General features: G+C 64.7%; 9 protein-coding genes across 9 annotated transcripts; 3 read left to right on the top strand and 6 right to left on the bottom strand.

Moving 5' to 3' along the window:
• Positions 1 to 428: 428 nt before the first annotated feature.
• F751_5725 (hypothetical protein) lies at positions 429 to 1,606 on the bottom strand (the record flags this gene model as incomplete). Its single annotated transcript, XM_011403214.1, has 4 exons — positions 429 to 507; positions 638 to 810; positions 1,013 to 1,087; positions 1,331 to 1,606. 4 exons carry the CDS (start codon positions 1,604 to 1,606, stop codon positions 429 to 431), a joined length of 603 nt encoding a protein of 200 aa, XP_011401516.1.
• Positions 1,607 to 2,056: 450 nt separating this feature from the next.
• On the bottom strand, positions 2,057 to 5,283 carry F751_5726 (DNA polymerase epsilon subunit 2; the record flags this gene model as incomplete). Its single annotated transcript, XM_011403215.1, has 10 exons — positions 2,057 to 2,176; positions 2,281 to 2,400; positions 2,592 to 2,757; positions 2,998 to 3,140; positions 3,441 to 3,680; positions 3,847 to 3,929; positions 4,133 to 4,292; positions 4,473 to 4,592; positions 4,745 to 4,929; positions 5,115 to 5,283. 10 exons carry the CDS (start codon positions 5,281 to 5,283, stop codon positions 2,057 to 2,059), a joined length of 1,506 nt encoding a protein of 501 aa, XP_011401517.1.
• Positions 5,284 to 5,652: 369 nt separating this feature from the next.
• Positions 5,653 to 6,484, bottom strand: F751_5727 (Nudix hydrolase 1; the record flags this gene model as incomplete). The annotated part of the gene is made up of 4 exons (XM_011403216.1): positions 5,653 to 5,772; positions 5,929 to 6,048; positions 6,192 to 6,279; positions 6,408 to 6,484. Coding segments are annotated over 4 exons (405 nt in total), but the record flags the coding sequence as incomplete, so codon positions are not given.
• Positions 6,485 to 7,022: 538 nt separating this feature from the next.
• On the bottom strand, positions 7,023 to 9,019 carry F751_5728 (hypothetical protein; the record flags this gene model as incomplete). The annotated part of the gene is made up of 3 exons (XM_011403217.1): positions 7,023 to 7,238; positions 7,485 to 8,741; positions 8,984 to 9,019. 3 exons carry the CDS (start codon positions 9,017 to 9,019, stop codon positions 7,023 to 7,025), a joined length of 1,509 nt encoding a protein of 502 aa, XP_011401519.1.
• A 1,138-nt stretch (positions 9,020 to 10,157) lies between these two features.
• Positions 10,158 to 10,618, top strand: F751_5729 (hypothetical protein; the record flags this gene model as incomplete). The annotated part of the gene is made up of 3 exons (XM_011403218.1): positions 10,158 to 10,225; positions 10,329 to 10,455; positions 10,571 to 10,618. 3 exons carry the CDS (start codon positions 10,158 to 10,160, stop codon positions 10,616 to 10,618), a joined length of 243 nt encoding a protein of 80 aa, XP_011401520.1.
• A 6,351-nt stretch (positions 10,619 to 16,969) lies between these two features.
• Positions 16,970 to 17,714, top strand: F751_5730 (Photosystem II repair protein PSB27-H1, chloroplastic; the record flags this gene model as incomplete). The annotated part of the gene is made up of 3 exons (XM_011403219.1): positions 16,970 to 17,038; positions 17,179 to 17,297; positions 17,543 to 17,714. 3 exons carry the CDS (start codon positions 16,970 to 16,972, stop codon positions 17,712 to 17,714), a joined length of 360 nt encoding a protein of 119 aa, XP_011401521.1.
• Positions 17,715 to 17,980: 266 nt separating this feature from the next.
• F751_5731 (hypothetical protein) lies at positions 17,981 to 19,337 on the bottom strand (the record flags this gene model as incomplete). The annotated part of the gene is made up of 4 exons (XM_011403220.1): positions 17,981 to 18,132; positions 18,293 to 18,650; positions 18,947 to 19,183; positions 19,311 to 19,337. The coding sequence occupies 4 exons, from the start codon at positions 19,335 to 19,337 to the stop codon at positions 17,981 to 17,983; spliced, it is 774 nt and encodes a 257-aa protein (XP_011401522.1).
• Positions 19,338 to 20,123: 786 nt separating this feature from the next.
• Positions 20,124 to 21,621, top strand: F751_5732 (hypothetical protein; the record flags this gene model as incomplete). The annotated part of the gene is made up of 4 exons (XM_011403221.1): positions 20,124 to 20,151; positions 20,318 to 20,475; positions 20,646 to 21,140; positions 21,391 to 21,621. 4 exons carry the CDS (start codon positions 20,124 to 20,126, stop codon positions 21,619 to 21,621), a joined length of 912 nt encoding a protein of 303 aa, XP_011401523.1.
• Positions 21,622 to 21,986: 365 nt separating this feature from the next.
• Positions 21,987 to 22,388, bottom strand: F751_5733 (hypothetical protein; the record flags this gene model as incomplete). Its single annotated transcript, XM_011403222.1, has 1 exon — positions 21,987 to 22,388. One exon carries the CDS (start codon positions 22,386 to 22,388, stop codon positions 21,987 to 21,989), a length of 402 nt encoding a protein of 133 aa, XP_011401524.1.
• Between the last annotated feature and the right edge of the window lie 1,034 nt (positions 22,389 to 23,422).

The raw sequence follows: 23,422 nt of genomic DNA on the forward strand, positions 1-23,422 counted from the left end.
GGGGGTTCTTCTGCTGCGGGGTCGTGCGCGCCGCTCCTCCCCTTCCGAGCAGGGCCCCGGCCTCTCCCCTAAACTTTGAATTTTTCCATCACCAACCATCCATCCATCCACCATGTGCCCAACTCGGGCTCCCGCCTGCTCCTCGCGGGCTGCGGGCTCTGGAACAAGCGCCGCCGCAGCCCGCGAGCCGAGACCGATACCGGCAGGAAACATTGTACAGCAGCCGATGTCACCCCTCCGCCCGTCTCAATCCTCACTGGGCGCCTTGTGTCTCCGTCCCGGCGCGAGGGTACGTTGTAATCATGGCTGTCAAATTCTGTTCAGGCATGGGCGCGGGGGTAGGGCACTGCTCGGGCAATGAGGGGGGGCCGGTTGGAAAATACAATGGAGGAGAAGGGCAATGGCGCGTCCTCGAGAAAAGGGTCCGGCTAGGCGCCAGGCGGCGCGGCGTCCGGGAAGGTCAGGGCTCGCGGGGCTGTCGAGCGTGGGCCACAGACGTTCAGCGCCCTGCGAGTGCGAGGATTTAGAATCGGTCAGGGGTGAAAGGGGGGTTGGAGACTGGCCCTGGGATGTGGGTGTGCAGGTCTTGAGACCCGTCTCAGACATGCATGGCCAGGTCAAAATGTGGGCGACTCACCCTGGGGCAAGGTGGCGGTTGTTCCTCCCCAACCGCGCCAGCACCACTGCCAGGTTCGTGGCCGAACGCTTGCGAGTGCGGACGGGGGGCCGGGGCTGGCCGGGGAGGCTCTCCTCGTTGCTGGGCCGGTATGGGGTCGTGAAGTTGAAGTGGAACACTACGGCATCCTTGAACTGCGCATGGGGCAGGTGTATGTGGGGCCACATGGGTCTTTGTGAATTGGGAGGATTGCATCTTCCTCCCAGTCTCAAGCACAGCATGGCACACATGGACGGGTCGCTCATGCCGAGTTTCAGCCTGTTGCTCATTGCTCCATCCCCACACCCGTGATCCAGCAAGCCTTCATCCACTTTATGAACCCTCCCGCCATCGCACCGTCTTCCGTAGCTGGGTGCAGACGGCCATGAGGGGGCGCAGCTCGTCATGCTTGAGGAAGCAGAGGATCTTGAGCTGTAAGGGAACATGGGAGAGCAGGTGTGGGTGCTGAGGGCATTCTTGGACTTCAGAAGTTATGAGATCGTTATGCCAACACATGTGACGTACTATACCTGTGCCTGCTTCATCTGCAGGTGCTAGAGCATGGCAGCATGCTTTCATTCGTCGTACTCTACAACACCGCTCCTCCAGCATGAAGTAACATGCTCATGGAGGCCCACCCTGAGGCCAGCAAGCTGCCACATCCGTACCACTCACCAACACGTCTTCTGGTAGGGACAAGAACCCAACAGGCTTTCCTTGATGTTGGCAGTAGGGCTGCTGATCGGGGTTGGCCCGGCGCTGGGCGCGCAGGTAGTGCTTACGATGGGCAAAGAGGGATGGCAACGTTGTGGCCGGGACGAAGGGCGCGGCGCGCTGGCCAGCGGCGGAGGGGCCCAGGACGCTGGTCCTCGTGCTGCAGCCGGCTGGGCCGCTGGAGCTGGCTCTGCCGTGGCCCTCTGGCGCGGCCGGGCCGAGTCCGACGCTGGCCATGCTCGCCCGCGCCTGCATGTAGTTCCCTAGGAAGCCGGGAGGCATGGCCCGCCTCTTGGCTGCCGCCTGCTGAGGAATCCGCTCCTGGGTCTGTTGAGACGATGACGAGGCATCTGCCGAGCTGCCGCTGACGGCGCTCTTCAATGACATGTCGGGGGTGGCCGCGTGCGAGGCGAGGTATCCTTGCACGCCCTCACGCCCATCACCGAGTCGGAATCGCAGCGGAGATGCCCAACGCAGTCCGCACAAACGAGTGGAAGTTGGATTTCCGGAGGCTGGACCACTTTGCGCGTCATGTTCTCCCAGGGCGCAAGCCCGCAATTCGAATGGCGCTGGTACCTGCCGCACCTAACCACCCGGAGGTTCAAATTTCGACCTTGGTCCGACTAGAAAGGAGGAATGTATTTGACAGAATGTGTCGGAAAAAAACATACTCTTCTGCGCGGTGCATCAGTCCATCTCAACAGCAGCCTCCTGACTCTGCCACTCCCCCTTCCCCTGGACGGAGCAGACCTTGCCGAGGCGCGTGACGGGGTTGAAGGAGCAGTAGGTCCCTTGCACCAGCGAACCCTGCAGTGGCGTGTGAGTGTGAGCTTGCTGCCTGGCTCTCCTGCGGGGGGCAGGCGGAGAAGAAGGGCCAGGCCCAGCGAGCACCCCCAGGAAGGTATGCTCACCGGGTTCAGGCTGACACATGAATCGTAGACGTGGTGCCCCGCCGGGGCTGAGTCTGCCAGGAAGAGCGCGTGTGGCAGCGGGTACAGCCACAGGGCCCTGTCGTGCTCCCAGTGTATAGGCTGCGGCGCGTGGTCGAGAGGAGGGGGGTGGCTGAATGGCAGGAATCATCCCAGCAGCGCCCGGCCTTTCCAGGAGGTGTCCGTGTTCCCGACGGTTCAGCCTGCATGTCTGGAGCTCCTCCCGTCCCCAACCTCGGCATGGCCAGCCGCACTCCCCACCCACCTGCACCCCCCCCACCTCATTTCCTCACCTGCACCTCCAGGGGCACTGGGCAGAGATGGCTCTGCTGGGCCACGCTGGCCACGGCATGCTGGAAAGGGGTACTGCCGGGCATGGGGGGTACCACTGCGGTGCCCCGCAGCAGGCACTGCAGGTTCGAGCGCAGCACCACCAGCTCGCAGCTGCCATGCCTCAGCCTGCGGGCGGGGGTGGTGATGGGCATGCGAGGGCGGCACGAGATGCCATGCTCCTCGTAAGCCTTCCCAGGGTCAGCTGCTGGGGGAGGCACGATGCGTGCAACCCTCGCAAGGGTCAGGTCACGCACCCTAGTCTGAACCCTCCTGCCTGACCCTGAACAAATAACCCACGAGCTACTGATACGAGCCAGCCACCAAGATCAGCTGCACGAACATCCCCCCACCTTCCACTCGCCCCACCTGCACGGGTTGCTCCCCACTATCGTGTTTGGGGCGGCTGACAGCAGACCCTGGAGCACGGCTCGGGGCAGGCCGGGGTGTGGCAGGGCACGCCCCAGCCCCACATCCTCGGGCCCGGGGACCAAGACCAGGGTGGACTTTTCCTGCAGTAAAGGGGGAAAGGGGGGGGGTCATGCATGGGCAGGCTCTGTGGAGGCAATTAGAGCGAGGTACTGCCGAGTTTTGGCGGCTGGGGGGCGAGCGTGTCGAGCCCGGTGGCTCCCAGCTTGCCATGTTTTCTGAGTCCTCCTCTCCATCCCCTCGTTCCGTGGCCCTCCACCCACCTGGACCGCGGGAAACTGGGCCAGCAGCCGGCCCAGGCCGTCAAACGCTCGCCGGCACTCGCCCATCAGCCCGCCCCCGGCGCCCCCCGCGGCACTTGTCTTGGCAGCTCCTCCCCCCACGACCGCCCTGCGCCCTGCGGGGGACAGGAAGTCGCCGCAGAGGACGATGAGGCTGGGCGGGGGCTGGCTCGAGGCGTCTGCCTCGGCCAGCGTCGCCAGCAGGGCCTCCAGATTCGCCATGGCGCAGGCATCGTCCAGCCACACGTCTGAGAGGAGGAGCGTGGCATCGTCAGGGTGGCTGGCGTCCCAGGCGGCGGCCTCCTTGGCATCCGGCTCGCTGCCACCAAAGGTGACCAGGCCCTGCAAAGGGGTGATGAGATGGTGTTTGGAGGCTGGGCGCAGGAGCGCAAAGGCTTGTCGGGCAGTGTGCTGGTTCGAAGGCAGCGTCCCACACGGTGTCAAGCCCCTCTCCTCCTTCTCCCACAACAGCCTTGCCTGCAGTGCCTCGATGGAGGCGGCCCTGGACTCCGGGGGGGGCAGTGCCCAGCGCCACGGCCTTGAAGCGGCCGCTGGGCTGGAGCTGGCCCTCTGCCACCACGATCGAGTTTTCTGCATGGTCGAGGAGACGGGCAAAATGGGCGGTCGGTGAGGTCCTCAGAGCAGGAATGCAGGGAGCGGGAGGGAACATGGGATTCAGAACACGGAGCACTCTCACGAGCCTCCGGTTCCTGGGTCCCAAGAGTCAGGGGGTTTTGGCCCGCCAGCCAGTAAGGAGCAGACATTTGGCCAAACCCTCCAAACCCCTCCCTCACCCGTGAAGAGCCCGGGCGTGCGCTCTGCATCCTGTATGTCAAGGGGGAGGCGGGCGGAGAGGTCCTCCAGCGCATACTCCCCCTCCCGTGGCTGGCTGAGGAAGCCCAGCACATACTTGGACTGGCCCACCAGCCCCAGGAGCGCCTTGAGCTCGGTCAGCTGTCGGGTTGAGGAAGGAGGAGGAGGGGGGGCCATGCAGAGCGCCCGGGCAGGCTCGAGAAGAACACGGCGATCCTGGCTCGCGCCGGGAGCTCCAAGGGCTGGCACGCCCGCGCGTGCACACCCCAGCACATGCTGCCCCCCAGCATGTCTGGACCCCACCCGCTCCGACCAGCCCACCTCGCACTCCTGGCCCTGGGCCCCCGCCACACCCGCCCAGTGCGTCGGCCTGAACAGCCGGTTGCGTCTCAGGCGCTGATGCACGAGGTGGTATCGGTTCACGTACAGCGCGATCTTGGACTGGGGAGGTGTGATGATGCACGACGGTAAGGCTGGGGGGAGGCCCCTGGCGGCCGACCTGGCGAGCAGGTCCAGCATCAAGGGCGCACCGCGGCAGCCCTGTCGCGCATGCACAACAGCCTCGCCAGGGGCGGGGCGCAACTGCAACGCACCTTGGCCTCCGGAAACAAGCGCGGCGGGGCGGGGCTGGCGTGAAACTGTTTGCGGATGGGATCGTACTCCAGCACGGGCGTCTGGAAAGCAGGAATGACCTGCGTCCCGCTGGTCTGGGCCCTGGCGCCGTCCAGGCGGCGGACGAGGCCCTCCAGGGACTCCAGGGTCAGGCGCCGCTGGGCCCCTGTGTGGAGTGGGAGGGTGTGCAGCATGGGGCATGCAGGCAGCCAGTGGCAGCAGTGGGAGGCAATTCAGGCGTCCCAGTAGCCAGATTGGGACCTTCCTTGACATTGTTAGCAAGTAGGAGGTAGCCTGAATCGTGGTGCAGTCCCTCCCAGAATGCATGCCGGACAGAGTGGGGAACCCTACCGGCAGATGCCTCGTCCATGATGCGGTGGATGTACTCCTCAGGATCATGGAGCCCCTGCACGGCGTCCACCAGGTATGAAAGGGCTCCCGGATCCAGCTGCAGGCCACTCGTGCGAAATTGCTTCTGCAGCCAGACGCGAGTGGCCCGCGACTCCTCCCCCGAAGCCATGGCGGAGCTAGGGGACGGGCAGGGGCGATGTTTCGCCTACTATACGAGGTATACTTCAGGTTCCTCAATTGCGCACATAAGTTTCTTGTGTTGACATGAAGTGATTGGACGCTACACTCCTGTCGACATCTGCTCTGGTTGGTGGAGCACGGATGTTCGAACAGTGCATGCGGTGCACGCTGTGATCACCAAGTGCGTCGGCCCCAATCACAAGCGTCAGATGGCGACAAGAACCATGCATGTTCTGCCGGTTATGGCTGTGCCATGACTTCGTCATTCAGTATCATTGAGTGAGATGCAAGCTGTCAAGGGAAGAACTGGAGTTGCGCTCAGGGCACCGTGCACGCTGAACATGCCCTGTATCCTGAGCTGGAAAGGGCTGTCCAGCAGGCAGGCCAGGGGGTGAAAGATGGGCTGAGGAATTGCATTGAAAGGCACCCATTCCCAGCCTTGGCACTTGTCTGGCTCCAGATTTGCAGGCTCGCAGTCCTGCAGGTGCAGGAGGTCATTGAAGACTGCCTTGTGTGGCACCAGGATTCATGCAGAGAGGGCACCAGAAACACCCACTCAGCAACTCCCCGCCACAGCAGTTTCCCTGCCAAGTTCACCTATGCAATGCCAACGCCAAAACAACCTCTGTCGCACCTGGGGACAGTCGGCCTCCATAAATATCGTCACCCAGTGACCCCCTCCATCTCGGAGCACGCTGTTCACAGCATATGCAAATGTGAACTTCGTTGCAACAACGCCCGTCTCCTCTTCCAACTGGACGGTGTGGCAGGAAGTTTTGGATTGAGCGCAACTGGATGGGAGGATACTTTTCACCAAAAACCAGGTTGTCTACATACAGGACGCAACACCATCAGCTGCTACACCAGCCCTCATTACAGAGGGCTCAGTGGGCTCACCTCTCGCGCAGCACAAGCCTCAAATGACTCCTGGTACTCCAGCTTCCCCCCAGGCAAGGCCCATGTGCCGCTGCCTGTGGAGCCCAGCCTGTGGACCAGGAGGCATGAAGGGCAGGACGATAAAGGGACCGGAAAGCAGTGACTCAGGCTCTTGGCATGGTCAATCCACACTGCGCCGCGCTTGGCTAGGTGCCTCCAACTGGCACCTTTCCTCACCTCTTCCCGACGAGAATCCTGCCATCGCGATGCAGAAGGACCCCGACTCCCACTCGTGGTTGCTCCTGACCCATTGGATGAGGGGCTGCGGGGGCCTAGGCCCAGTGTCGGGATGTGGTGCAAAATTAGAGTACTGGGGCACACACTGTGCACGACGACCTCGGCAGCGACTGATACGTGATCAATTCTGGGTCACTATCTCATTCGCCAGTGACGAGGATTGCTTGCACGGCCTGCCAGGGATCAGCCAGCCTTGCTCCGATCGGTCCGGAGATGGGACTCTGATTCACCGGAGGGAGGTTCGCCACATGGTGACCATGTACGCCCCAACCCCTGCCCCTTCCCCGTCTTGCACTCCCTAAGGGGAAAGTGAACTGACCTTGAATTTGAACGCTATACATGGAGTCCAAGGCAGTGATGCAGTGCGAGCTAACTACAAGCAGCGGCAGAGGTTTGAACACAATAAAAGGGGCAGCGGGGATCGCTACGCCGCCGCCCTGTGTGGTTCTAGGAACATGGTTCAAAACTCCGCAGGTCCATGCTATTGATGAGATGGAAGGGGCATGCGCAGCGCCCAGTCCAGGATCCAAGCACTGCTTTCGCACCCCCGCTCCTTCAAGCCTTCCCCGGGTACTTGAAGGCCGTGGTCCAGTCGCGCGCGATGGGCGCCCACATGAGGTGGTCCGGGCAGCCGAAGCCGGCGCAGAGCGTGCGCGCCGCGGCCCCCCGGTCCTCGCCCAGGCGGCGGCACAGGTCGTTGACCAGGCCGCGCAGCGACTCGGCGCCCGCCCGCGTCAGCACCCCGCCCAGCGCCAGCTCGGCGGCGGCGCCCTCCAGGCAGCTCAGCGCGTGCAGCGCGCTGAGCGTGCGCAGCAGCGGCGCGGCCGCCGCCGGCGCGGCCGCCGCCTCCTCGCGCAGCGCCGTGGTGGTGGCCACATCGGCCCAGGCCCGGCCCAGCGCGACGACGCGGTCCAGGCTGGCGGCGAAGCCGGCCGCCGCGCCGGCGGGTCCGGGGCCGGCCTCGGCCATGGCGCGCTCCAGCGCGGCGGTTCCCGCCTCCACGCGCCAGTCCAGCACCGCAGCGACCTCCTCGTCCGTCCAGCGCGGCGCGTCGGCGGAGAGGGTCGGCGCCGCCGGCTCGGCGCGCACGGCGCCCCTGGGCCCCAGCAGCGCGCGGGCCACCTGCTGCATGAGCACGGTGTTGTCGCCCTCGAAGGTGGCGTCCACGTTCATGTCGTTCAGCAGCGGGCCGATGCGGTTGGCGGCGGCGAAGCCCTGCCCGCCGCAGCACTCGCGGCAGTCCTGCAGGCACCGGATGCGGGCCCAGGAGGCGGCGGCCTTCAGCCCCGAGGACGCGACGTGGATGGCCTTGGCGCGGGCTGGGGTGGGGGGCGCCGCCAGCAGCGCCTTCACGCGGTCCAGCGCAAAGTGCAGCGCGTAGGTGGCCGCCAGCGCGGGGTAGAGCCGGCGCTGGTGGGTGAGGTAGTCGCCGATGAGCGTGTCGCCGAACTGGGGGCGCGCGTGCGCGTAGTTGATGGCCACGGTGAGGCCAATGGCGCTGGCGGTGACCGCCGCGCCGGCGATGAGCACGCGGCCCATGGTCAGGCCTCCCACGGTGGCGCCGAAGCGCGCGCCGCGGTCGGGCAGCGCGCTGGAGTACCGACCCTCGGGCGACACCGTCGCCAGGCGGCTGAGCATGGCCTCGCGCGGAACGCGCACGTCGTCCAGCCAGATCTGGCCGTTGTCCACGCCGTTGAGGCCCATCTTGGCGCCGCAGTCGGCGGTGCGGACCCCGGGGTGGGGGCGCCCCGCCTCGTCGCGCAGCGGCACGAGGAAGACGTGCACGCCCTCCTCCCTCCCCGCCACCTCCAGCTGCGCAAACACGGCGCAGATGTGGGCGGTGCCCGCCGCGCCGCCGATCCAGTACTTGCTGGCGTCGTCGTCAGGGGTGGTGAGCACGAACTCGCGGGTGGCGGCGTCGTAGCTCGCCCGCGTGCGGATGCCGGCCACGTCGGAGCCGTGGCCCAGCTCGGTCATGCCGAAGCAGCCGCGCAGGCGGCCGACGTCCATGGCGGGGACGTGGGCGGCCACCTGCGCGGCGCTGCCCAGCTTGGTGATGGTGCCGCCGCAGAGGGTGTAGTGCACGCCCGACAGGATGGCCAGGCTGTAGTCCGCCCAGGCCAGGCACTCCAGCGCCGCCAGGAAGCGGCGCGGGTTGTCGACGTAGTCGGTGATGGTGAAGAAGTGGGCGGCGGCGAAGCGGGCAAAGCGCTCCCGCGTCAGCGCCCGGAAGTCGGCGATGGACAGGTAGTGCTCCGGCTGGTAGATGGGGTCCTGCGAGTTTGTTTGGAGGGGGGGGGTGGCTGGGGGTCTCAACAACAGGAGCTCGCTGCAGGCTGGCATGCGCAACGAGGGTGCTCGTGCTGAGGCGTTGCAATCATGGCATGTTCATTATATATTTCGTGGGGAATCAGAGTCGGCGGTGACGAGCATGCGCCAGTGGACCCAAAGGACACTCTCCCCCCTGCCCTCCTCCCACCCCCCCCGCTATACTACCCACAAGCAGAATCACGTACCTTGAGGAAGTCAAAGATCTTCTGTCTCAGCTCCATGTTGTCGCGGGTGATGAACTTGTAGAGGACAGCCGCGACCTCAGGGTCCGCTGAGGAGGCCCGGCACAGGGCCCCGCTGACCACAGGCGTCCTTCCCTCCCCATCGCCCTCCTATACACATAACGTGAATGTAAGGGCAGGCGTGACCGACACATACATGCAAATTATGATTAAAATAGCAAATGGTTCTGGTACCCCCAAGGTCCTGGACGTCACACCGCCAGGATGCTTGCCGAGGTCCGCAACCGAAACGCACCAGGTGTCGAGTGAGGGCAGCGACACGGCGCTGGGCAGCCATGATTGTATGATATAAGATTTGGGACAAACTTTATCCAGTTTGAACGCTTGGGAAGGTGAAGCTCCTACACAGTCCTGTTTGCGAGTTCCGTTTCGGGTTTATAAGTTTGCTAGGGATACGAGACGTGCGCGCTGACGTCAGCAGTGCCAGGCAGTGGCTGGACACCGCCATGGCAGTTGAGTCACACTGACATGCAGGGCGACCTTTTGAGGTCTGACCACTTTGTGCAGTGTTGCTTGCTCATTACTTGAGCAGACTTCTGGGTGCATTAGGTGAATGAGCAACTATGTCATGTACAGCACCCTTGCGGACACCATCGGCGGAAGCTCAGGGTCCAGATGCCAGCGTTCAGCGCATACTTGATTATGTGAGAGGCCAAAGCCTCATACACACCATAAAAATGTTATGGCTTGAGGGCGTCTCAGCCTCCCTCCATATTGTTGGGAGTGCTGGTATTACCAATTGTTCCGTATCAAACAGACACAGCATCATGTACATCTCACATCTTGCCAGGATAAGGGCCAATCACTTTGAATCCTTTGATGACAATGTCTGCGTGCCGTAAGCATCGAGGGCCGAGCGTGATGGTCTTGGGTGTCTCGGTGACCTGGCATCCATGAGGGTAGGAGGCGCCTGGAATCTCTCGAGTCCACCCGCGCGCTACTCCGGCATAATTCATGAGTCCGCCTAGAAATGACAAAGTGCGCACAGACCCGCGAGCCCATGCATCTTTATCTCGGCTCATCCCTGCTACCCACACTCCTCAGCCCTTCCAACGGCTCCGTAGACTGAGAGATCCTTCGTGAGAGGGTCTCCGGCCCGCTTTCCCAGGTTGTGACCATGGCGTTCCTGCAGCGGCTCATGAACTACTGGCTGAATGAGGTCCTGGTCAACACTCTGGCCAACAGGTGACACTGGAGGGGTAGCGCTATCACTTTACGCCACAGCGTCTTACAAGCTTGTGTAAAGACTGTGCCCCGACACCCCGCACCCTACGCCCTCCCCTTGCAGCCGGACGTTCCAGAAGTTCGCTGTGCGGTCCAGCGCCTCCGTGGAGGAGCTGGCGAAGAAGACTGCGGAACACAAGGAGCGGATAGCGGGCCAGGGTGGCGATTTCATGAAGGTTTTCCGGGAAGAGGTGCGGTTCCGGGGCAGGCTGGCGAGCAGGCGATGGATGGCATGTACAATCCCGCGGGTCTGTCGGCGTGGTGCAACCCACCGCGTGACCCCGTGCACATCTGCTTCCCTCACAGATGACCAAGGGCCTAAGCGATCTCCAGAAGAAGGGCGGGAAGTTGTAGTCGACCTGAGAGACAGCTTGAAACCTGTCCAGAGCTGACGGGGACATCCCCAGACTGCGCTCCCACGAGGCCACGCCACGAGGTCCCCCCTCCCCCTCCCTCCTACCAACCCCGGCCCTCGCAGGGATGTGTACCAGTCCGCGCTCGCACGTCCCCCGAGCAGCCCCCGGGGGTCCAGGGTGCCGGGGCCCGCAGGATATAATGCTCCCTGTGTCCACTGCATTCCCTTTGCTCTTGTCGTGAAACGTGCCTGCTACACAGGGCTTCAGCGCTGCACAGGGTCTCACGAGGGAGCAGCAGGAACAAGGTGGGAGCAGGGGTACCCAGGCCAGGCACCGAGGATTCGTGTGGCAAGCCGCCGGGGACGGCCCGTTGCGCCTTTCTTCCGCGCCTCGCCCGGCGCCCCCTAGCACGAGGGGAAGGGGCGCAGGGGCGCGAGCACCCAGGGCGCCGGGAGGAGGGCCAGTCCGCCCCGCGCCTCGCGCCAGCCCCCCGCGCCGCCGTCCCCCGCCACCCAATCGTCCACGACGAGCGACGCGCCCGTGCCGGCAAACAGCCCCGCGCAGGGCCAGCGCTGGTCGCCCCGGAGCCCACGAGGGGCGGGCGGCGGGGCATCGGGCGCCTCCCCGCGCCGCGCCTCCGCCCCTGCACCCTCCCGCCCAGCACCCTCCGCGCCCGCACCCTCCGCGCCCGCGCCCGCGGCAGCCAGCCGGACCCAGGCCTCGCCGAGGTCCAGGTCCAGGAGCCCGGGCGCAGGCGGCGTGGCGCCGCGCCCGCCGAGCAAGGAGAGGAGCGCGGCGCCGGCGTCCAGCCCCGCGCCGCCGCAGACCGCACGCAGGCACTCCCCCGGCTCGAACCCCAGCATGGCCAGCGCGTCCAGCCGCAGCTGCAGCGCACGGGCGGCCAGGCCCGCCGCGCGCGCGGCCGGCTCGCCGGCGTGGCAGGGGCTGCACCCCGCGCCGCTGGACCCCTCCGTGCCCTGCGCCGAGGCGGAGCGCAGCAGGCGCCCCAGCCCGCCCACGCTCGCCTCGGACAGGCTGCCCGCCGGCGACCCGGGCTGGGACAGCATGGGGTGCGTGCCGGCGTCCTCCGCAGCCCGCAGCGCCGCCTTGCGCTCCGCGCGCCGCGCGTTCTTGCGCGCCGCGCGCGTCAGCACCGGCGCCTGCGCCGCACGCTCCTCCGCCGCCGCACGCTCCTCCGCCGCCGCACGCTCCTCCGCCGCCGCCCCGCCCCCTGCTGCCACCCCGTCCTCAACCCACCCCGCCCCGGGCACTGGGGCGCACAGCGGGAAGGGGGAGCGGCTGGAGTCGTCCAGGGAGCAAGGGCCGTCGGCCCCCTCTTCGTCCGGCCTCAGCTCCTCCCACTCCCCAGGCTGCTCGGCCTCCGGTACTTGCCGGGCGTGGGCGGGGAGGGGCTCGGCCGCCAGGACCGCGGCCGGGCGCCGGGCCCAGACGCCCAACGGCGCCTCGACTGGCGCCGGCGTCGCGTCGGGCCCCTGTTGCCGCCTTGGCTGCACCGGGGTTGCGCCATCCCCTGCGCTGCCGATGCTGGGGAACTCGGCGGAGAGCGGGTGGGCGCCCGCGTCGTCGCTGTCCACCCCTGCGCAGCGGGCGGCCCCCGCCTCGGACGGGCCCTCGCCGCCGTTCAGCCCCAGGCCGGCAAGCGGCAGGCTGCCCGCGCGCGCCGCCCAGGCGTTTGGCATGGGCGGGGCGGGGGAGGCGGCGCGGGTGGAACCGGCCGCGGCGCCGGCGGCCTGGCCGCCGGGCTTCAGCACCAGGAACTCCTCCAGCAGGACCATGCTGCGCTTACGCTGCAGAGGCACCGGGGCGGGGGACGCGGCGCGCACAGGCGGTGCGACGGGCGCCCCGGCACCTGCCCCGGCCCCCCGCTCTAGGTTTAGTTTCCTGCGCAGCTCCGCCAGGGCCTCGGCCTCGGACAGGATCGAGGGTTTTGCAGTAGCAGGAGCCTTCTTCTGCGCAACTGCCACCGGTCTGCATGCCGAGTGTGGAAGGGGGGGTGGTGAGGATGCCGAGCGGAGGGATATGAAATGGGCAACAGCGAAGGTGTGCTCACGCCAAGCCTAAGGGGTAGGGAACCTAGTGAGCAGACAGCCACGGTGACCCTGAAAAGGCATGACCATGTGCTTCCGGTGCGCACTGGCCATCTAATGCAACAGCCACCAGTCAGTCCCGATAGCAATGGAAAACCATCAAGATTTCCAGTACAACTGGCATGTCATGAAGCCCTGTGACAGGCCCACGCACTCTTGAGGCTTGGGTGGTGGCCTAGGCTTGGCTTTAGTGGCTTCAGCTTCTCGTCTAGCACCCTTGTCCGCCTCCTGCTGCTGCTTTAATAATTGGTCCTGTTGCTCCTGTAGGACCCAGCAGAGGTGGTTGCCTTTTGTTGGAATCGGGCAAGCTCCAAGCATGCCATGCAAGGCACACTGGGGTGCATGTCAAATGGCCGGCCGCACGACCAGGCGAGCCTCCTGATCAGGTTGTTACCTCCACGACAAACGCTCACCTGTCTCCGTTTTTTATTTGCCTCGCCCCGTATACACACTGGGTGGGACTTGAGGATCTGTGTGGGAACGGCAAGAGTTGAGGAGGGGCCAGGAGTGGTGGGGGTGCACCAGAACACATGACGCCAGCAATGCCTCGCGAAGACGGGAACAGCCAACATGCAGGCGCGTGAGCGGGCCTACCTTGCCGCGACACGGTTCTGAATGCACCGTGGCCTTTCCATGCCCTCGCGGACAGGGAAATCCGATCTTGCGATTCCTGCCTCGCGGGTGTGATGGGGCTGGAGGTGGGCTACACTTGCACTCTCTGCGGACTCCCGGCAATGGGATCACATCATGCAGGACTCACCGTTCGCATTTCTGCGCTTTGAGGAATTTCTCCAGGCACGCCTGATGGTATATGGCGGACATGGCATCGCAATTTTGGTACGAGCAGTCCAGCGCGGTGACCTCGGACACCTCGCTGTCGGCCACTTTGCCACAAAGGTCGCAAACACAGCCGGAGACTTCATGGAGTGTTTTGTTGCCCACCAGCCCGCTGGCTCGAAGGGCCATGTAGGACGGAGGGCAGCAGGGCGCGAGGACGCCGGGATGGGAACTACTTTACAGGTGAAAAGGTACAAAGGCTGGGAAGTCCATTCGCTTTCATGACTCCCCAGGTTCAGGTTGCCGAGGTGTTACCACCGTGGGGCAGGCAAGAGAGGAAGGGCGCTACATTTCGTTTCACGAGCAAGGCATTCCCGCGCGGCGAGGTTCAAACACCTGCTCTCGCCAAATCCTGGGCGTCGTGCATGGTCATCTTGGGGAGATATCCCAACCTCGAAAGCACTTTGAGTAGTCGTTGCGAGGTTGCCAATGGATTACTTGAACGTTCATACCCACGACGGCTAACAACGATGGGAGCTACCCCTCGAGGGACACACCGCGGCAATCTATACCGGATTCCACCATTCTATCCTTGCTCTGGATGTAGGGGGACGAATCCGATGATTTAGCAGGAGAAGAGCTTGTCGGAAGATGGATGGAGTGCAATCACAGCTCGCAGGGCAGATTGCAATCCCATGCTGCCAACTTTGTTCCCCGACATCACGCCACGCGTGGGGCAAGTGCCTGGAGAAGCCGGCGCTCATGTGCGTGTAGACTGCTGCTGAGCCACGCAACCTCCTGGCGCTTGGCTGCGCTCCACTCTTGGACTGGCCAGCGCCCCCGTTTGCTGGAATCCAGCAGGGCTGAGGTCATGTGCGCATGGGGCGATGCCGCTTGTGTTCCGGCACTCTGTCCAACCTGCACCGAGCAGTGGGGCGGGGGGGGGGCGGGGGGGATGCAGAAGGTATGACCGCCACCGATGGCAGGGGCACAGGGTCCAGCCATGAAGCACATGCCCGGAATGCGAAAAGGCGGGCGATGGCGCACCGCTTGGGTCGCTCACCATACTCACGGGCATACGCGGCTCAGACGCAGTACTCTCGCCCGTCACCCGACGATGAGTCCTGCGGTCGAGAGCGAGGGTGGGGTGCTGGCACAGCTCATCGCATGACCATCGCTGTGGAAAGTCGCTTGGCCTGCACACGCGAGACCCAGGCTTCTCGTCGAGCCTTCGCTGCCCTGCCTGACCATCCCAACACACCTGGCAGTCGAGCCTCCTGGAAGGGGTGCCGTCAGAGGGGTTTTGAACAGAGGAGGGCAGGGGGAGGCGCCGCAGCCAGCTGGCGGGGAGTTCGCCCTGGCGGAGGTCGCCGCGCCTACGCTGCGCAGCGTCTTTGGCAGGGACGACAGCGCTGCCAGCAGCGCCGAGGGGGGGGCCGGTGCTGACGCTGGATGGGCCGGCGCGTGCCGGCTCTGAGCTGACGGGATCCGCGACGCCCGGACTGACCACACCGCGGGGGGTGAGGACCAGGCACGCCGCCTCCGCCGCACTCTCTGGCTCCAGGTGGCGCTGACGCGGCGCGGTGTGCTGCTCTGGGGCCGACCCCGGAGTCCGCAGAGCGCTGCCCGATCCTTTTGCCGCGGTGCTGGTTTGGGTTGGCACTGCCTGGGGGGTCCCGGCAATGGGGATCCCCGAGGCCGATGCGGGGACAGGGGTCTGCGCGGGCTGCGCCCTGTTGACGGGCGGGAGCTCGGGCTTGCTGCTCGGCTCCAGGGTCTCGATCGGGGCCTGTGCTGTGCACTTGGGCGTGCTGAGTGGAGGGCCACTCACCGGTGCCTCTGGCCCGGGGCAGGTGTCGCCTGCCTGGGGCGGCGATGGATCCTGGTCCTTGCAAGGAGCTGGCTCCCCTCCTTCCTTCGCTTGCCAGGGGCTGTATGTTGGAGTGAGGGGCTGGCCGTGAGAGAGGCGAGCGCAAACTGCAGACTCGGGAGCCCACCTTGCTTGGGACCATGCGTTATACAAGAAGCCACAGGGGCCAGCTTCTCCCTCTTCTCACCTCTGTGCATCAGCACAGGGGGTGGCATGGATCCCTAGGCCGGGGGTGTGCATCCTGGGCGGCAAAGGCCCTGGCACCACGCCTCCCGGTGATTCCAGCCCCTGCATGTCGTTCAGTTCCTGTGCCTCTGTGGGGCCATCAGCGGCTTCCTGACCTGAAGCCCTGTCCTCATCAGTTGCAGACTTCAGTTTTGTCAAAGGAGAGGCACTGATGAGCTCCACAGGATCAACCTTGAGCTCATCGATAGGTGCTCCAGATCTGTGGTATTGGGTTGAAGATTGAGGGTGTGTTTTGCGTGAAGCACCATGCTCACAGCCGCGAGTGCCAGGCCTGCCATTCAAGAGACTGACTGCAGCAGCACTGCCTGCTGCTTGCCTCAGAGCTTGCGTCTCGGAGCAAGTACCACAGCTGAGAAGTTGGCTCACCTGGTCTCTGTACGGGGTACTTTGACTCCTGCAGACCTCGTCTTCTTCATACTCCCAGACTGACCCCGTCCCATGGTCTTGGCCTTCGGAGTGGCCACCAGAGCGGGGGGAGGGGTGGAGAGAGGCTCGGAGCGCCGACGCCTGGATCGATCATATGTGCAGCTCAGCACATCTTGGAAGTCGTGCATAGACTTCTCCCCGGGAGGGTGCTCCTCCAACCTGCAGGGACGTCGTGGGGTGCTTGAGCCGGCAGGTGGCACCTGTGAAGTTTGTCTTCGTACAGTGGACCCAGACGCACTACATGTATTCGACCAAGACAGGCTTAACTCACCTCGCATCCCAATTCCACGGCATCAGCTGCCGGAGCGCCCGGAACTGACGATCCTGCTTGCTCGAGCTCATCTCTGGCTCCTCCTATTTGATAGCCTGTCCAGAGCCAACAACGAGAGCACCGCAGACCTGCGCGCCTCAGAGACAGATTTGTCGTTTGAGTCGTAAGTTAGGTGTGAGTTGAATGCTCCACAGGCCCTGCGCCCGACTGTGATCCCATCCACGGGCTGTTCGTCAGGCACTTGAAACTGCGGGCATGGAGGCACGTGGGTATGACGGTACTGCAAAGTGATGCATGATAACAAGATCCGGCACTCAACGACATGTCATGGCAGCCACTGGCCCACACTCCTGCGACACATTGCACCACGATGGATCTTAAAATGGCACAGATGGCAAGCACAAGGGTCGTACCCTCCATTCCAAGGTGAACAGGCTCGGTGGGGAGCTATCCCGCAGCTGAAGCATGGGGCACCACACCTCGACGCCGTGCCCCCCCCAACCCCACTCCCCTTCCCCGACGCACAGATGCGCATCGCGCGCACCAGCCAGGAAATGTGTTGTGTCTGTGCAAGCTCAGCAGTCCGCCCCCGCCATCAGCCGGAGAGCGGCCGGAGCTGGGGTGCTGTCCCTGCTCATGATGGGACAGCCCATGGCAGCCAAGGCTTTCCTGGGCATCGGAGAGGGCAACGCCGCAGAGACCGAGTACCAGCAGCTCACGGTGGGCAGCATGGCCTCGGATTCTGGGAGAGGGGCAGGTGGGTATGCACCCCGCCCGGTCTTGGGCGGGGGTGGGTCTGTCTCCAAGTCGGAGCTTCCAGGCAGGCCACCCACCCACCCACACCTCCCGTCTCTGCACAGGAGGGCCTGATCAAGGACATCCTGAACGTCTCCCAGCTGTCCCGTGATGCGCCAGACCGCGAGAATGTGCTGAAGGAGATCAAGGACCGGTCCACCGCCTGGGTGGCCAAGTACCGACGGTGCGTGGATTGGGTTGGATTCTAGGGGTGGAAGGTCGGGGTGCAAGCTCCAAGGAGCTGCGGTGGGGTGACAAGGTACTCAAAATAATGAGGAGTGCTGGAGCCACACACACCGCAGCCATTGAATCCGCAGTCCACAGCCATTAGATCCGCACCCCACTGCCATCGCATCCGCACCCCACAGCCATCGAATCCGCACCCCACAGCCACTCCATCCCCATCACTCCTGATCCCCGGCCCTGCAGACAAGGGAGTGTGCAGGGGCGGCCGTCCTTTGCCAACACCTACTCCGCTGTGAACGCGATCGCCGGGCACATAAACTCCTTTGGCTTCTCCACCCCTGTGCCCAAGAAGCGGCTGGATCGCATCGTCAAGGACCTGACGGACGCGGAGCGCCAGCTGCAGCGCGGCCGATGAGGCGGGGTAGGGCGGAGAGCAGAGGGCGGCGGCTGCCATGTGCACAAGTTCGACGCCCGCCGCCTCACCCGGGTGGCTGCATTGCTGCGGCCTCAAGACTAGAGGGACTGTGAATCATTACCGTTGCTGACGGCCAGGGGTGGCAGACAGCCCATCGTAGCGAGTGGCCCCTCCTCCCCCTTCCCCTTGGTGTGTCATCCCCTGCCTTGCGTGTCTGATGAGGACATGGCTGAGCATGTATCACATCACCAGCCAGCAAAAACAAGTCAGAGGTCACCCCCGGTGTCATCCAGGGAGGACATGTCGATGCCGGGCAGCGTCTTCCTCCCACTGGGCCGGTTGCCAGGGTCCTGCGGGATGCCCTCCTCGTCCTCCAACCGCGTGCCCCCATCTGCATCTCCTTCCTCGTCGTCCGACCCTGTGCAGGGGTTCGGCAGGGAGTGGGTGGGGCGGTGAGCCCGCATCATGCTTTCGGACTTTGCCGCCGACTCAACGACCCTATTTCTCCCCCCTTCCCCTCCAGCCACTACCCCTCCGGTCCAGCCTGACTTCACATAGGCACCCCGCCAAAGGCCCACCTGGAGGGTGCACGTCGCGCCTCTCCGCCCCAAACCTCTGCCTCAGCTGGCGGCAGGGCAGGTGGTTGCCCTCTGCGTCCTTCCCCAGGAACAGCAGGCTGAGCAGGGGGTGGGCGCCCCCGGGGACAAGGGAGGGGTCGCCCGCGGGCTCCAGGGCGCCCTCCGGCACCAGGGCCACAGGGGGCAGGCCGGAGCGGGGGCCCCGACCCGCCACCTCCTCCACCAGCAGGAAGTACCAGGGCCCCGGGGCCCCTGCGCGGTCGTGGCCCGCGGCTGCCAGCCAGGCGGGGCCCTCGCCGCAAACCTGCTCCCAGCCAGCCACGACGCCCGTGTAGCCCCGGCCCTGCTCGCACACCAGCTGACCCAGGTGGAAAGCGGGGGGCGGGGGCGCGCGCTCGCCGCCCGCCGCCGCCAGCTCGGCCTTCAGCCGCTCCGCCTCCTTGAAGCTGGCGGGTGCGGCGGAGAGGGGGAAGGGTGCGTCAGAGCATGTCCATGAGATGCTCATTTGGCAGGATTTGTGAGCATGTGCGTTGGTTTGAGGGCTCACGTCTGAACATCATGACGGAGAGACAGCACCAATCAAAAGGCCGCCAACCTCACCCATTCCGGGCCCTCGCCCCCTTCTGTTCATCCCTCCACCCCATGCCCCGGCACCCACTCCTCTGCTCGCGCGGCCTCGGCCAGATCCAGGGTCAATCGCAGGCGACGGGCGGGGTCCAGCCCACCAGGGCTGAGGGGCCGCCTTGCGGCAGAGGCCTCCGCCTTGGCGGCCTGGATCTTCTCGATGGCCTGGTCCACCTCCGCCTCCTGCTCCCTCAGCAGCTTGAGAAAGCGCGCCAGAGATGGGCCGGCGCCCTCTATGAGGGCCCGACGCTGCTGCCGCGCAATGTCCTGATGCGAGTTTGGAGTGAGAGCAGGGTGCTTTGCACGGGGAGACCATGAGGCAGGGACCCTGGATGATGAGCAGGAGAACGGAGCGCCAGCAAGATCCTCACAGCATCCACAGCAGGCATCATACCTCTTCTCCTCGCCCGTCACCCACCATCTTCAAGACGAGGAAGAGCAGGTCCTGACTGGCAAGGGTGCTCAGGTGGCGCGCGGGGCAGGGGGCTGACCCTTCATCGCGGCTGCCCCCCGTCGCCCGACACCGGGTTGCACCCTTCGCTGCGCACGACAGTTTGGGCCACTGCTGCCATGTGGCTGCTGACCAGGGACCATGAATCCGAATCCCTGTCAATTTCAGCGGTGGCTGGTTGTCAGGGGGAGTGGGGTGCCCACCAGGCGCTTTGCATGACGCGACCTAGCGCCCACCTGCCACCCAGCCGATGCCTGCCCCGCTACCACTCACAAGGTCGTGCATGAGAGGGGCGGCCACCGCTGCTGCCGCCTTTGCGCAAGCACCAGCTGCGGCCCTCCTTATGGCATGGCGAGATGTTGTATTGTGCGCTCAGCAGTGATCCTGCCGACATGCGTGCACCGTGAGACTGTGTCTGGCCACCAGACAACTCTACTTTGAGAGGGTTGTTCAGGATTCGCCCCTAGGTCCCACGTGCCGCAAGCCGACGTGAAGTTTTAATCCTACTGAAGCATCAGGTATCTTTTGTCTAGGATGATGTGATCAGTGGTTCACGGGACTGTGCGGTTAGGCCCTCAGACTGGTCGCGATCGCCCTTGCATGCAAGTCGCGACGGATCATGCCAGTGGCGCTCAATGATTGCCGACATGGAGAGGGCATGGCATGGGAATGCAGCACCTCCGGAACCCTCCATCGGGCATATTAAACTTAAATCCAGAACATTATCGTCGTCAGCAGTCGACGCCGGGCCATGGCATGTCGCGCAATAGCTTCGGCTGCATGGGTGAGCACCCCCACCAGTCCCGGAGCTGCAAAGGCGCGGCACAGCTGGCCGGGGCCATGGCAGCCACCCCTTTGTGGGAGAGCAAGTCATCGCTCGCCATATGGCTCATCTGATCCACGACCCCGTCGGCCAGCCCCCTTGGGGGCCTCGTATGATGATGCACCAGAATCGGCGCCGTCCAATGACGCCGAGGACGAAGTAGAGTATTATGTGCCCGAGGCCGCTCGGGACGACGACGTCCTTCCCGACTCCCTGGAGGATGCGCTTGCCACCGCAGCATCTGCCACGTCCCAGGCCTTGGATCAGGGCATTCAGAAGGCGATGGTGAGGGGGGAGGGTGCGTGCATGTGACAGTACATGAAAGGGGGAAGCGACAGCCTGCATGCTTATCCGGTGTGTTCTGGAGGGAAGAGGCATTTGCTTTGTGTCACCTTCCCTTTCCTACCTGACCCGACCCCGGTGCCCCCACTTTCCTCCCCCCCTTTCCCCCGCAGGTCGAGGTCCTGCTGGGCGAGTTCTGGGACCCCGCGTCCGGCCCCATCTACTCCCAGCAGGGCGACGGCGCCCGCTTCTGGCGCCTGGCCAAGCAGTTCCTGGACGCGCTGCGTGCGCTGCGCCCCGACGCGACCTTCCGCGTCGTCTTCCCCGACGTCGGCGTCGCCGCCATGCTGAAGGGCGAGTGGACCGCCCCCGGCGTCAGCCTGGCCTCGCTGGGGGACAGGGCCCCCGCGTCCCCGGACGACGACGTGGTCGTGCTGCTGGGCCCGGACCCGCAGGGCGTGTCGGCCGTGGGGCGGCTGGCGCGGGGGCTGGGGCCCGACCAGGCCCTGGTCATGTACAACCCGCGGCTGGCCAGCGGGGACGTGGGGGTGGGGTTGAACGTGCGGCGAATGCGCGAGGGGCTGCTGGCGGGGTTCACCACCGCCTACCACCTGCGCCCCATCGGGGATACGGGCAGCCTCTTCAAGATGTACCCGGGCAGGTGGCAGGTAGGCGGGAATCTGTTGGGGGTGGATTCCGTGGGGGTTGGGAGTCGGGTCATGCGAGAATGTCGTTTCTGGATCTCAGACCGCTGGCAGCCTTCTGGAGCGTGATGGATTTGAAGGAGTGTGTGCGATTCACTCTGAGCATGTGGCGTCTGGGGTTGGGGAGGGAAGGTCTTCTTGACACATCCTCCAGACCAGGGGAATCCCCCTTGCCTCAGGCCCCCAACCCCCCTTCCTCACACCACACTACCAGGTGTTCTTGGAGGATGCTTCCAGTCCCGGGCGATACAGCCTGGTCAGGGAGCTGGGGTCCAAGCCGCCCTACGAGGACCTCATGCTCATAGTGGAGGAGCACATGCGGACGAGCGCGGGGCCTGGAGACTCGGAGGCTGGGGCGGCACCCGCCGAGGGTCCAAACGTGTTTGAACAAGTCGGCCGGACGGTGGCCAACCTCCAGCGCTTTGCGCGCTCCCTTTCCAAGTAATGCCAGTACATTGGACCCACTGTAAGGACCACCTCGCTCCTCCCTGTCCTTCCATGACCCTGGGCCTGGGGCACCGATCACAGCAAGCAGCGGTGGAGGGGGGGTCTCGAGCAGTGCAAGGGGTGCATATCAAACGTATCACAAAATTGAATGAGGGGAGTATGAGGGGAGGGCCCGGATGCACGAGGGAAAGGAGTAGGCATGCCAATCGTGCTGCCTCCGAGGCACAGCCCATCATGCAAATGAGACACAAAGCTGGCAGTCAAAGGCGGTACAGGCCACATGCAGTCGCTGGTTTAGGGCAGAAGCGATAAGTCCTGCATTCGAGTACCGGATGAAAAGGGGCTGACTGGCATTGTCTACCTTCAGATGGCAGACACTGGCTGGTCGGCCTCGATGCCGGACAGATGGGGCCTCAGCTTGTCGTTCTGGCACAGCTGCTGCAGGCCAAGTCTCGTGAAGTCGGCCGTGAATGTCGGCAGCAGGCTCATGACGCGCTGCAGCCTGTAGTTGGCGCCGGACAGCTGCTGTGGCAGGGTCTTCACCAGGGAATCCCGGCCCGCCGCATCCGTGGCGGTGATGATATAGGACTTCAGGTCCGTGGGTGCGGCGTCCACCGTCACGATCTCCCCGAAGGAGCCATACGCGCACTTGATGCCCAGATAGGGCTGAGGGGAAGGGGAGGCGTCCAGGAGCTCTCGGGCGTCCAAGTCGCAGGGGAGGCAGAAAACCAGGGCGAGCAGGAGGAGGGGTGCGGCGACGCGCATGGTCCCGGATCAGCAGGGCATTCGAATCCAAATACTTTGCGTTAACGCCGTGACTGTATTGCTGGGACTTTGTATCATTTAATGTGGGTGATGTTGCCGTGATCGACTGCTTTGAAGCACTGGCCATGGGAAGGTCGAACATGGTGGGCACTCCGAACTGTCTGCTGGTCTCGGCGCCGGGCCTGGGGCCGGAGGGCACGTGCGCCACCGCCACGGCCTCTTACTGCGTACGACGTTGACATATATAGCAAGCAGAGGCTGCATGATCTTGCTTCGGGGTTGTAAATTGCTTCAGATCATCGAATTACACACTGGGGCGCGATCGAAGGGGCACGAAGGAGGGGTGCGAATCACACCGGGCTGACAGCGCATTCCGGGCGCCGCCGCGAGACCATGACACGTCGGGTGCCTGACTGGGCGCTGGAAACTCAAGAAGCGGATGGCCTGGTGTCGAAGGATCGACTTCACTAGCTGTAAAGCTCGAGGCCGGCAATTACTCAGATCATGCCTTGTTTCCATGCACAGCTGCTCTACAGTGCCTGCATCCTCCTCTCCCGCTGCTGCATCTCCAGCACCGCGGCTCCCCTCTCGAATGCCAGCAGCTCCGCCGCCTCGGCCGCCGAGAAGGCCTCGGGGTGGTGGAAGGCGGCCAGCGTGACCACCTCCCGCCCCTCCTCCCCAGCATGCCCCAGGAAGCACAGCGCTTCGCGCAGGGCCGCGGCACGCAGGGCCAGGCGCGGCAGGCAGGTAGAGTGGCACAGCGCCCCCACAAAGGCTTCCGGAGCCTCGATGTTGACCACCTGGCGGGTCGGGTATTTGGAGGGTGGGGGGTGGGATGGGGAGAGGATTTGGCCCGCCCGGGGCATGTGCCTGCGCTATGTTTTTAAACTCAATAGCACCTTTGGGACGGGTTAAACACCTGGGGAGCACTGCAATCCCTCAAGCAGGCTCCGCACTCTGCATCATTCCCTGCCCTCCATCGCACGACACTGGGCTCCCCCGCTGTGCACCTTCAGCACCCAGACCCTCCTCCG

Source organism: Auxenochlorella protothecoides (assembly GCF_000733215.1).
Source record: "Auxenochlorella protothecoides strain 0710 unplaced genomic scaffold scaffold69, whole genome shotgun sequence".
Taxonomy (NCBI): domain Eukaryota; kingdom Viridiplantae; phylum Chlorophyta; class Trebouxiophyceae; order Chlorellales; family Chlorellaceae; genus Auxenochlorella; species Auxenochlorella protothecoides.